A 13,355-nucleotide genomic window follows, 5' to 3' on the forward strand; every position below is an offset into this window, starting at 1 on the left:
TGTGTGTGTGTGTGTGTGTCGATGAAAGCAGTTGGTATGTGTCTCTGGATAATGTTGTGACATGTTGTGGGGTCTGTGTGTGTGTGTGTGTGTGTCGATGAAAGCAGTTGGTATGTGTCTCTGGATAATGTTGTGACATGTTGTGGGGTCTGTGTGTGTGTGTGTGTCGATGAAAGCAGTTGGTATGTGTCTCTGGATAATGTTGTGACATGTTGTGGGGTCTGTGTGTGTGTGTCGATGAAAGCAGTTGGTATGTGTCTCTGGATAATGTTGTGACATGTTGTGGGGTCTGTGTGTGTGTGTGTGTGTGTGTCGATGAAAGCAGTTGGTATGTGTCTCTGGATAATGTTGTGACATGTTGTGGGGTCTGTGTGTGTGTGTGTGTGGGTGTGGGTGTGTGTGTCGATGAAAGCAGTTGGTATGTGTCTCTGGATAATGTTGTGACATGTTGTGGGGTCTGTGTGTGTGTGTGTGTGTGTCGATGAAAGCAGTTGGTATGTGTCTCTGGATAATGTTGTGACATGTTGTGGGGTCTGTGTGTGTGTGTGTGTGTGTCGATGAAAGCAGTTGGTATGTGTCTCTGGATAATGTTGTGACATGTTGTGGGGTCTGTGTGTGTGTGTGTGTGTGTGTGTGTGTGTCGATGAAAGCAGTTGGTATGTGTCTCTGGATAATGTTGTGACATGTTGTGGGGTCTGTGTGTGTGTGTGTATGTGTGTGTGTGTGTCGATGAAAGCAGTTGGTATGTGTCTCTGGATAATGTTGTGACATGTTGTGGGGTCTGTGTGTGTGTGTGTGTGTGTCGATGAAAGCAGTTGGTATGTGTCTCTGGATAATGTTGTGACATGTTGTGGGGTCTGTGTGTGTGTGTCGATGAAAGCAGTTGGTATGTGTCTCTGGATAATGTTGTGACATGTTGTGGGGTCTGTGTGTGTGTGTGTGTGTGTGTGTGTGTGTGTGTGTGTGTGTGTGTGTGTGTGTGTGTGTGTCGATGAAAGCAGTTGGTATGTGGGCTTTAATGTAAATGAATCAAGAAAATTTCATAAATAATGCAACGTTTAACACCTGTCTCTAACTGTAGTTTATACAGTCACCTTTCTGTTATTCATTTATTTTGTCTGTAGATAAAATAAAAAAGATAGCATTGTGAATGTTGAACTGCCGTGTTTCCTCCTCAGCTCCACGAGAGCTGTTACGATGCAGGCAAGGCCCTACAGCGACTGGTGAAGAAACCTGTTCCCAAACTCATAGAGAAGTGCTGGTCGGAGGACGAAGTGGTAAGACACTCATTATTATTATTATTATTATTATTATTTGATGACCTTTAACCTCCAGATAGGACGTTTTGCCATCAGAGCTGGGTTTAAATACGTTATTATTTTTTTTTCCAAGCTGAGCTTGATTGAGCTTGCCTAGCACAATGTCCACACAAGACTTATATAAGTCATGTTGTTCCAATGCTCCAGTGGCTTGTTATTATGGGTTCCTGTGGTTGTCTTTAGAGGGAGCTGTTGAGACAAAGGTTCTGCTGTATAGCTGCTGGTTTGGGCCACGTAAAATATTAGTATTGAGAGCAGCTGCATCCTGTATATCGACTGCAGAAAAAAAAACTTCATCTTGGAAGAAGTTGTGTGTGTGTGTGTGTGTGTGTGTGTGTGTGTGTGTGTGTGTGTGTGTGTGTGTGTGTGTGTGTGTGTGTGTGTGTGTGTGTGTGTGTGTGTGTGTGTGTGTGTGTGTAAGGAAGAAGGAAAAGATTGAGAGCCTGTATCGTTGTCCTCCATTTAGATTCCAGTGCAGCTGGGGCTAGAACGTTCTGGTATTAGAATACATGGCCAAAGGTATGTGGACACCTGCTCGTCCAACGTCTCATTCCAAAATCACGGGCATTAATATGGAGTTGGTCCCCCCTTTGCTGCTATAACAGCCTCCAGTCTTCTGGGAAGGCTTTCCACTAGATGTTGGAACATTGCTGCTATAACAGCCTCCACTCTTCTGGGAAGGCTTTCCTCTAGATGTTGGAACATTGCTGCTGTAACAGCCTCCACTCTTCTGGGAAGGCTTTCCACTAGATGTTGGAACGTTGCTGCTATAACAGCCTCCACTCTTCTGGGAAGACTTTCCACTAGATGTTGGAACATTGCTGCTATAACAGCCTCCACTCTTCTGGGAAGGCTTTCCACTAGATGTTGGAACATTGCTGCAGGGGGACTTGATTCCATTCAGCCACAAGAGCATTAGTGAGGTTGGGTACTGATGTTGGGGGTGATTAGGCCTGGCTCGCAGTCGCCGTTTCAATTCATCCCAAAGGTGTTTGATGGAGTTAGTCAGAGCTATGTGCAGGCCAGTCAAGTTCTTCCACTGCGATCTCTACAAACCATTTCTGTATGGACCTCTCTTTGTGCACGGAGGCATTGTTATGCTGAAACAGGAAAGGGCCTTCCCCAAACGATTGCCACAGTGTTGGAAGCACAGAATCGCCTACAATGTCTTTATGCTGTAGTGTTAATATTACCCTTCACTGGAAGTAAGGGGCCCGAACCATGGAAAACAGCCCCAGACCATTATTCCTCCTCCACCAAACTTTACAGTTGGCACAATGCATTGGGGCAGGTAGCGTTCTCCTGGCATCTGCCAAATGGTGAAGCGCGATTCCTCACTTTAGATAAGAGTCCAATGGCGGTGAGCTTTACACCACTCCGGCCAACGCTAGACTTGTATGCGGCTGCTCGGCCGCCATGGAAACACATTTCATGTAACTCCCGATGGACAGTTCTTGTGCTGACGTTGCTTCCAGAGACAGTTTGGAACTCGGTAGTGAGTGTTGCAACTGAGGGTAGACGATGTTGTGATTTGCTTCATGAAATGTGTTTCCATGGCCGAGCAGCCGCACACAAGCCTAAGATCACCGAGTGCTGAAGCGTGTAGCGTGTTAAAATCGTCTGTCTTTGGTAGTTCCTGACCTGGGCTACAGTACCAGTGACAAGTTTGGCCACACCTACTCATTCAAAGGTTTTTCTTTATTTTTACTATTTTCTACATTGTAGAGATGAGTAAAAATAAAGAAAAACCCTTGAATGAGTAGGCGTGTCTAAACTTTTGACTGGTACTGTGGTAAAACATATTGGTTTGTGTATGCCCTGTCCTGGACTAGTAAAACATATTGGAACGTGTAGGTCCTGAGGTTGAGGTCAGGGCTCTGTGCAGGTCAGTCAAGTTCTTCCACAGTAAAACCTAGTCTTGTACTATTATTACAACTTCTAGTTTTGTCTCGTGCTCATGTACATGACATTTTATGTCATTCCAGGCAGGTAATGGTAACAGATTAAGTCACTCGTTCTTTAGTAGCAATAGACCAGCTATGTATTCTCTGTATGATTTACAGTTTATTCAGAAAGTATTCAGACCCCTTGACTTTTTCCACGTTTTGTTAAGTTACAGCCTTATTCTAAAATGGATTAAATTGTTTTTTCCCCGTTATCAATCTACACACAATACCCAATAATGACATCACAATACCCCATAATGACATCACAATACCCCATAATGACAAAGTGAAAATGTATGAAGATAAAAAAAAATATCACATTAACATAAGTATTCAGACCTTTTACTCAGTACTTTGTTTAAGCACCTTTGGCAGTGATTACAGCCTCAAGTCTTCTTGGGTATGACTCTACAAGCTTGGCACACCTGTATTCGGGGAGTTTCTCCCATTCTTCTCTGCAGATCCTCTCAAGCTCTATCAGGTTGGATGGGGAGCGTCACTGCACAGCTATTTTCAGGTCTCTCCGGAGATGTTCGATCGGATTCAGTCCGGGCTCTGGCTGGGCCACTCAAGGACATTCAGAGACTTGTCCTGAAGCCCACTCCTGCATTGTCTAGGCTGTGTGCTTAGGGTCGTAGACCTGATGGAAGGTGAACCTTCGCCCCCGTCTGTTCCTGAGCGCTCTGGAGCAGGTTTACATCAAGGATCTCTCTGTACTTTGCTCCGTTCATCTTTCCCTCGATCCTGACTAGTCTTCTAGTCCTTGCCGCTGAAAAACATCCCCACAGCATGATGCTGCCACCACCAAGATCCACCGTAGGGATAGTGCCAAGTATCCTCCAGACGTGAATCTTGGCATTCTGGTTGTTAGACCAGAGAATCTTGTTTCTCATGGTCTGAGAGTCCTTTAGGTGCCTTTGGGCAAACTCTAAGCGGGCTGTTGTGCCTTTTACTGAGGAGTGGCTGCCGTCTGGCCACTCTACCATAAAGGCCTGATTAGTGGAGTGCTGCGGAGATGGTTGTCCTTCTGGAAGGTTCTCCCATCCCCTCAGTGGAGCTCTGCCAGAGTGAACATCGGGTTCTTGGTCACCTCCCTGACCAAGGCCCTTCACCCCGATTGCTCAGTTTGGGCCGGCGGCCAGCTCTAGAAAGCATCTCGGTGGTTCCATTTAAGGTTGATGTACTTGGGGACCATAAATGCTGTAGAAATGTTTTGGTACCCTTCCCCAGATCTGTGCCTCCACACAATCCTGTCTCGGATCTCTACGGACAATTCCTTCGACCTCATGGCTTGGTTTTTGCTCTGACATGCACTGTCAGCCTTGGACCTTATATAAACCGGTGTGTGCCTTTCCAAATCATGTACAATCAATTGCATTTACGATAGGTGGAGTTCAACCAAGTTAATGGAACCAAGTCAATGGAAACAGGATGCGCCTGAGCTCAATTTCCAGTCTCATAGCAATAGGGTCTGAATACTTATGTAAATATGGTATTTCTATTTTTATTACATTTAAAAAATAAAAAATAAATTCTGTTAACATTTCTAAAAACGTGTTTACGCTTTGTCATTGTGGGGTATTGATGAGCAAAAATAATCATGTAATCCATTTTAGAACAAGGCTGTAATGTATCAAAATGTGGAACAAGTCTGAATACTGAATACGTCACCGAGGCGAGCTCGCAGTTCTCTCACAGGCCATTCGCAGGCCTCTAATTGCATAGCCGCCCTCTGCAAAGAGTAGCCAGATATGTTTTCCTACTGCCTGAGGTAGGCAGGCAGGAGGTCGGTCGTCTGTTGTAAGGTTGTGGGCCCTCCCCATGGTGTCCATAGCCCAGCCAGTCACCTAGCCACCCAGTCCGTACTTAACCTTCCAAGGACACTGGCCTGTTCACTCCTTCATTCCTTCCCAGCACTCTGTCCCTCCCGTCCTCCCTCCTTCACTCCCAGTGAAGTGATGTGATTTCCATCTGGTCTTTCGCAGCCCCACACACAGCCTTGAGAGACAGGTGTAAATGTAGCCCGACCTTGACGCAGACACACGCTCAGACATCGGCCCTATTGGCTTCGCTGCTCCCTCGTTTTATGTACACCCTCCAGGTCCAGCCTCATTATTTCTTCCTGCTCTCTTTTCTTCCTCCCTTCTTCCTTTTGAAGTGGGCATACAAGTGACAGTGGGGGCTGTGGAGATGACAGAATCAGCCTGTCTGCAGGGTCACTGGTAGCCTAGTGGTTAGAGTGTAGAGGCGGCAGGGTAGCCTAGTGGTTAGAGCGTTGGACCAGTAACCGGAAGGTTGCAAGTTCAAATCCCCGAGCTGACAAGGTACAAATCTGTCGTTCTGCCCCTGAACAGGCAGTTAATTAACCCACTGTTCCTAGGCCGTCATTGTAAATAAGAATTTGTTCTTAACTGACTTGCCTGGTTAAATAAAGGTAAAATAAAAAGTAAACCTCTCTCATAATCTGAAATAGTCTTATAAATTCTCCCTACAATAATCTGAAATGGTCACAGACAGAGAGCTTGAGAGGATCTGCAGAGAAGAACGGGAGAAACTCCCCAAATACAGGTGTGCCAAGTTTATAACGTCATACCCAAGAAGACTCATTATGACTGTAATCGCTGCTTCAACTGAATATTTATGAATATATTATATTATGAATATATTTACTGAATATTTATGTAAATGTGCTAATTCAATTTTTTAAATATATAATTGAGGAGAAATTACTAACAAAATTGGGGAGAAAATGCACCCATCCAATTGTTAGTAATTACTATCTTGTCTCATCGCTACAACTCCCGTACCAAGCCGCACTGCTTCTTAACACAGCGCGCATCCAACCCGGAAGCCAGCCGCACCAATGTGTCGGAGGAAACACCGTGCACCTGGCGGCCTTGGTTAGCGTGCACTGCGCCCGGCCAGTAGGATATCCCTACCGGCCAAACCCTGCCTAACCCGGATGATGCTAGGCCTAGTGCGTCGCTCCATGGACCTCTCGGTCGCGGCCGGCTGCGACAGAGCCTGGGCGCGATCCCAGAGTCTCTGCTGGCACAGCTAGCGCTGCGATGCAGTGCCCTAGACCACTACGCCACCCGGGAGGCCATGTATATTTACTACCCCAACAACTACCACCACTACCCCAACAACTACCCCCACCACTTCTACGACCACCACTATCCTCACAACTACCACCACCACAACTACACCCACCACTACCGCAACTACCACCACCAACACTACCACCACCACTACCCCCACAACTTCCACCACTGCTCCCACAACCTCCACCACCACCATTACCACTACCACCACAACTACTACCACCACCACCGCAACTACCCCCACCATTACCACTACCACCCCCACAACGACCACCACCACAACTACTACCACCACCACCACAACTTCCCCCACCACTACCGCAACTACCACTACCACCCCAACAACGACCACCACCACAACTACTACTACCACCACATCTACCTCCACCATAACTACCCCCACCACTGCCACCACCATTACCACCTACATCACCACAACTACCCCCACCACTACCGCAACCACCACTACCACCCCCACAACTTCCACCACCACAACTACCCCCACCACTACCGCAATTACCACTACCGCAACTACCACCACCACCCACACAGCTTCCACCACTACCCCACAGCTTCCACCACTACCCCAACAACTACCATCACTACCCAACAACTACCCCACCACTACCACCACCACTACCACCCCCACAATCCACCACTACCCCAACATCTACCCCACCACCACTACCACCACTACTACTACCACCTCCACCACTACTATCACCACTACTACCACCACCACCACCACTACTACCACCACTACTTCTACTACCACCACCACTACTGTTACAACCACAACCACCACTACCACCACCACTACTACTACCACTACTGTTACAACCACAACCACCACTACCACCACCACTACTACTACCACCACTACTATCACCACCACCACTACTACCACCACCACTACTACCACCACCACTACTATCACCACTACTACCACCACCACACCACTACTACCACCACTACTTCTACTACTACCACTACCACCACCACTACTACTACTACTACCACCACCACTACTACCACCACCACTACCACCACCACCACTACCACCACCACTACTACTACTACTACCACCACTACTATCACCACCACCACTACTACTACCACTACTACCACCACCACTACCACCACCACTACTACTACTACTACCACCACTACTATCACCACCACCACTACTATCACCACCACTACTATCACCACCTCCACCACTACTACCACCACCACACCACTACTACCACCACCACTACCACCACCACTACTACCACCACCACTACCACCACCACTACTACTACTACTACCACCACTACTATCACCACCACCACTACTACTACTACCACCACCACCACCACTACTACCAACACCACCACTACTATCACCACCACCACCACTACTATCACCACCACCACCACTACTATCACCACCACCACTACTACCACCACCACCACCACTACTACCACCACTACCACCCCCACAATCCACCACTACCCCAACATCTACCCCACCACCACTACCACCACTACTACTACCACCTCCACCACTACTATCACCACCACCACCACTACTACCACCACTACTTCTACTACTACCACCACTACTGTTACAACCACAACCACCACTACCACCACCACTACTACTACCACCACTACTATCACCACCACCACTACTACTACCACCACTACTACTACCACCACTACTATCACCACCACCACCACTACCACCACCACTACTACTCCCACCACCATTACCACCACCACTACTTCTACTACTACCACCACTACTATCACCACCACCACTACTACCACCACCACTACTATCACCACCACCACCACTACTACCACCACCACACCACTACTACCACCACTACTTCTACTACTACCACCACTGGTTTGGCCGGGGTAGGCCATCATTGCAAATAAGAATTTGTTCTTAACCGACTTGCCTAGTTAAATAAAGGTTAAATGTAAAACTGATGTCGTTTGGATATTTTTCACAGAATCTTTCCATTTTTTTCCTTTATTGTACTTTCTTGCCAGTCTCTAACATCTTTGCTCCACGAAAGTTGACAGAGAACTTCACAGATGTCAACTAGATTGAAGCATTCATTCTATCCATTTATGACATCATTCATTCTATCTGTTTATGACATCATTCAGTCTATCCATTTATGACATCATTCATTCTATCCATTTATGACATCATTCATTCTATCCATTTATGACCTTATTCTGTTGAGCAATGGTTTGTTTAGTCTTCTAGGGCAACATATAGTGACAGAAGAGAAGCTGCATGGATCTAATTATATTTCTGTTGACAAACAAATAGCCTACCAAAATGTCGGGAATTACAAGCAGAAACATATCTAAAAATCAGGAAAATAGTCCTGCACCCTGTCAAAGAATCGTTCTGCCATCTTTGACTGTAGCCTACTGTGCAGTTTCTATATTACCATGTTAGGGTTGGGTACGGGCCTCCAGGTTTTCACTTTATCACATGTAGTCGGCCGGTTGCGGATGGGTTTGTTAGCAATTGCGGGTGAACAAACATGTGACCCGTGCACCACTAACGTGTATGTCATTGTGTGGGGCGAGTAGTTTGCTGACGACAACGTTGTGAACAGAGTGCCCCATGGTGGCTGTCGAGTTATGGTATGGGCAGGTAGAGGCTACAGACAACGAACACAATTGCATTTTATCGACGGCAATTTGAATACACAGATACCGTGACGAGGTCTTGATGCACATTGTCGTGTCATTCATCCACCGCCATCACCTCGCTTATCAGCATGATAATGCACGGCCCCATGTAGTAAGGATCTGTACACAATTCCTGGAAGCTGAACATGTTCTTCCATGGCCTGCATACTCACCAGACATGTATCTACGTGTACTTCAGCGTGTTCCAGTTCCCGCCAATATCCAGCAATTTCACACAGCCATTGATGAGGAGAGGGACAAGATTCCACAGGCCACAATCTGATCCACTCTATGTGAAGGAAATGTGTCGCGCTGCGTGAGACAAATTGGGGTCACACCAGATACTGACTGGTTTTCTGATCCACAGCCCCTACTTCTTTTTGCTTTGCTATCTGTGATCAACAGATACGTATCTGTATTCCCAGTCATGGGAAATCCATAAATTAGGGCTTGAACATTTAAATTGACTGATTTCCTTGTAAACTGTAACTCAGTAAAATCTTTGAAATAGTTTTATCTTGCATTTACGTTGATTTGTTATATTTTTGATCGGTATAGTAACTGTTGTCAGGAAGGAATGTTATATTTTTGATCGGTATAGTAACTGTTGTCAGGAAGGAATGTTATATTTTTGATCGGTATAGTAACTGTTGTCAGGAAGGAATGTTATATTTTTGATCGGTATAGTAACTGTTGTCAGGAAGGAATGTTATATTTTTGATCGGTATAGTAACTGTTGTCAGGAAGGAATGTTATATTTTTGATCGGTATAGTAACTGTTGTCAGGAAGGAATGTTATATTTTTGATCGGTATAGTAACTGTTGTCAGGAAGGAATGTTATATTTTTGATCGGTATAGTAACTGTTGTCAGGAAGGAATGTTATATTTTTGATCGGTATAGTAACTGTTGTCAGGAAGGAATGTTATATTTTTGATCGGTATAGTAACTGTTGTCAGGAAGGAATGTTATATTTTTGATCGGTATAGTAACTGTTGTCAGGAAGGAATGTTATATTTTTGATCGGTATAGTAACTGTTGTCAGGAAGGAATGTTATATTTTCGATCGGTATAGTAACTGTTGTCAGGAAGGAATGTTATATTTTCGATCGGTATAGTAACTGTTGTCAGGAAGGAATGTTATATTTTCGATCGGTATAGTAACTGTTGTCAGGAAGGAATGTTATATTTTTGATCGGTATAGTAACTGTTGTCAGGAAGGAATGTTATATTTTTGATCGGTATAGTAACTGTTGTCAGGAAGGAATGTTATATTTTTGATCGGTATAGTAACTGTTGTCAGGAAGGAATGTTATATTTTCGATCGGTATAGTAACTGTTGTCAGGAAGGAATGTTATATTTTCGATCGGTATAGTAACTGTTGTCAGGAAGGAATGTTATATTTTCGATCGGTATAGTAACTGTTGTCAGGAAGGAATGTTATATTTTTGATCGGTATAGTAACTGTTGTCAGGAAGGAATGTTATATTTTTGATCGGTATAGTAACTGTTGTCAGGAAGGAATGTTATATTTTTGATCGGTATAGTAACTGTTGTCAGGAAGGAATGTTATATTTTTGATCGGTATAGTAACTGTTGTCAGGAAGGAATGTTATATTTTTGATCGGTATAGTAACTGTTGTCAGGAAGGAATGTTATATTTTTGATCGGTATAGTAACTGTTGTCAGGAAGGAATGTTATATTTTTGATCGGTATAGTAACTGTTGTCAGGAAGGAATGTTATATTTTTGATCGGTATAGTAACTGTTGTCAGGAAGGAATGTTATATTTTTGATCGGTATAGTAACTGTTGTCAGGAAGGAATGTTATATTTTTGATCGGTATAGTAACTGTTGTCAGGAAGGAATGTTATATTTTCGATCGGTATAGTAACTGTTGTCAGGAAGGAATGTTATATTTTCGATCGGTATAGTAACTGTTGTCAGGAAGGAATGTTATATTTTCGATCGGTATAGTAACTGTTGTCAGGAAGGAATGTTATATTTTTGATCGGTATAGTAACTGTTGTCAGGAAGGAATGTTATATTTTTGATCGGTATAGTAACTGTTGTCAGGAAGGAATGTTATATTTTTGATCAGTAGTAACTGATTTTTGATCAGTAGTAACTGTTGTCAGGAACTGACATTCCTTCCTGACAAGTAACTGTTGCTGGCTTCTATAGAAGGAGTAAGAAATACACTATTAGCTAAACTAGTAGTGTCTGCAAGTATACTGAACAATGCTAACGTTCTGTTGGAATATCTTGTTTCTCTCTACGGTGAAATGTTTGTAGCATAGCTGAGGTTCTTGTTTCAACATGTAAGCAATCTACAAAGACGATGTGGGGTGTCTTGTCACCATGGAGAGGATGTGGGGTGTCTTGTCACCATGGAGAGGATGTGGGGTGTCTTGTCACCATGGAGAGGATGTGGGGTGTCTTGTCACCATGGAGAGGATGTGGGGTGTCTTGTGTCACCATGGAGAAGATGTGGGGTGTCTTGTCACCATGGAGAGGGTGTGGGCTGTCTTGTGTTACCATGGAGAGGATGTGGGTTGTCTTGTCACCATGTAGAGGATGTGGGTTGTCTTGTGTCACCATGGAGAGGATGTGGGGTGTCTTGTCACCATGGAGAGGATGTGGGGTGTCTTGTCACCATGGAAAGTGTGGGCTGTCTTGTGTTACCATGGAGAGGATGTGGGATGTCTTGTCACCATGGAGAGGATGTGGGGTGTCTTGTCACCATGGAGAGGATGTGGGGTGTCTTGTCACCATGGAGAGGATGTGGGGTGTCTTGTGTTACCATGGAGAGGATGTGGGGTGTCTTGTCACCATGGAGAGGGTGTGGGCTGTCTTGTGTTACCATGGAGAGGATGTGGGTTGTCTTGTCACCATGTAGAGGATGTGGGTTGTCTTGTGTCACCATGGAGAGGATGTGGGGTGTCTTGTCACCATGGAGAGGATGTGGGGTGTCTTGTCACCATGGAGAGGATGTGGGGTGTCTTGTCACCATGGAGAGGATGTGGGGTGTCTTGTCACCATGGAGAGGATGTGGGGTGTCTTGTCACCATGGAGATGATGTGGGGTGTCTTGTCTCCATGGAGAGGATGTGGGGTGTCTTGACACCATGGAGAGGATGTGTGTGTATATCCTCTGTGTGTGTTTCCTCTGTCATGTGTGTGTGTGTGTGTGTCCTCTGTCTGTGTGTGTGTGTGTGTGTGTGTCCTCTGTCTGTGTGTGTGTGTGTGTGTGTCCTCTGTCTGTGTGTGTGTGTGTGTGTGTCCTCTGTCTGTGTGTGTGTGTGTGTGTGTCCTCTGTCTGTGTGTGTGTGTGTGTGTGTCCTCTGTCTGTGTGAGTGTGTGTCCTCTCTCTGTGTGTGTGTCCTCTCTGTGTGTGTGTGTCCTCTCTGTGTGTGTGTGTCCTCTGTGTGTGTGTGTCCTCTGTGTGTGTGTGTGTGTGTGTCCTCTCTGTGTGTGTGTGTGTCCTCTCTGTGTGTGTGTGTGTCCTTTCTGTGTGTGTGTGTCCTCTGTCTGCATGTGTGTGTCTCCCGTGTGTGTGTGTGTGTGTGTGTTAGTGTGTCCTCTGTGTGTTAGTGTGTCCTCTGTGTGTGCGTGTGTGTATAACCAGCATGATCTTCACCCGTTTCATAGCTTCATAACAATCAGCTCTGAAGCAGGAAGTACTAACACATCACAGTGACCTTTTTAGCTGTTTGCTCTCCCTCTCCTCCTCCCTTTCTATCGCTCCTCTCCTCTAATGCCACACAATAGAGTACTGTTAAATTCAGCGGAGGGAGGGGAGACTGGGTGAAAGCGCCAGCCTCTCTCTTGGAACACTGACAGAGAGAGAACCCTGTTGTTTCAGCACACACAGCCGGCTGGTGATTTGGTAGCTAGTCTGCTTCCCACCCTGCCTCCGCCTCCCCTATCCTCCCCCTCTCTTCTCTCCTTCTCTTTTCTCTTGCTCTCTCTTTGGCTCACTCAGCTCGGCCCCTCCTCCCTCCCCTGCTGCGTTGCCAGGCAACAGAGGTCTGGAGCAATGGGAGCAGGGGTGGCGAGGGAGGGAGGGTGGGAGGGAGCAGAGGAAGAGTAGAGAGAGAGAGAGAGAGAAGAGTTGAGGGGGAGGGAGCAGGGCCAAGCAGAGCGGAGCAAAGCGATTGGTGGAGCAGATTGGTGTATGATTTATTAGCCGGGGCTGGAGAGGCAGGAGAGATGGAATGAAGGGAGGACGAGAGCGGAGAGCCCAGGCGGCAGCTGAAATGGAGCTTTTAACCGGAGCCGG

At 45.8% G+C, this 13,355-nt stretch overlaps 1 protein-coding gene across 6 annotated transcripts in view; it reads left to right on the forward strand.

The window, feature by feature from the left end:
• Window positions 1-13,355, forward strand: part of LOC139368993 (arginine-glutamic acid dipeptide repeats protein-like) — an 89,175-nt gene that overhangs the window by 14,105 nt on the left and 61,715 nt on the right. For all 6 annotated transcript variants that reach the window (XM_071108538.1, XM_071108531.1, XM_071108532.1 and 3 more), the window contains exon 5: window positions 1,179-1,277. In XM_071108538.1, the coding sequence (XP_070964639.1) occupies window positions 1,179-1,277 (99 nt within the window). The remainder of the gene's footprint in view (window positions 1-1,178; window positions 1,278-13,355) is intronic.

Source organism: Oncorhynchus clarkii, chromosome 16, assembly GCF_045791955.1.
Source record: "Oncorhynchus clarkii lewisi isolate Uvic-CL-2024 chromosome 16, UVic_Ocla_1.0, whole genome shotgun sequence".
NCBI classification, from domain to species: Eukaryota; Metazoa; Chordata; class Actinopteri; order Salmoniformes; family Salmonidae; genus Oncorhynchus; species Oncorhynchus clarkii.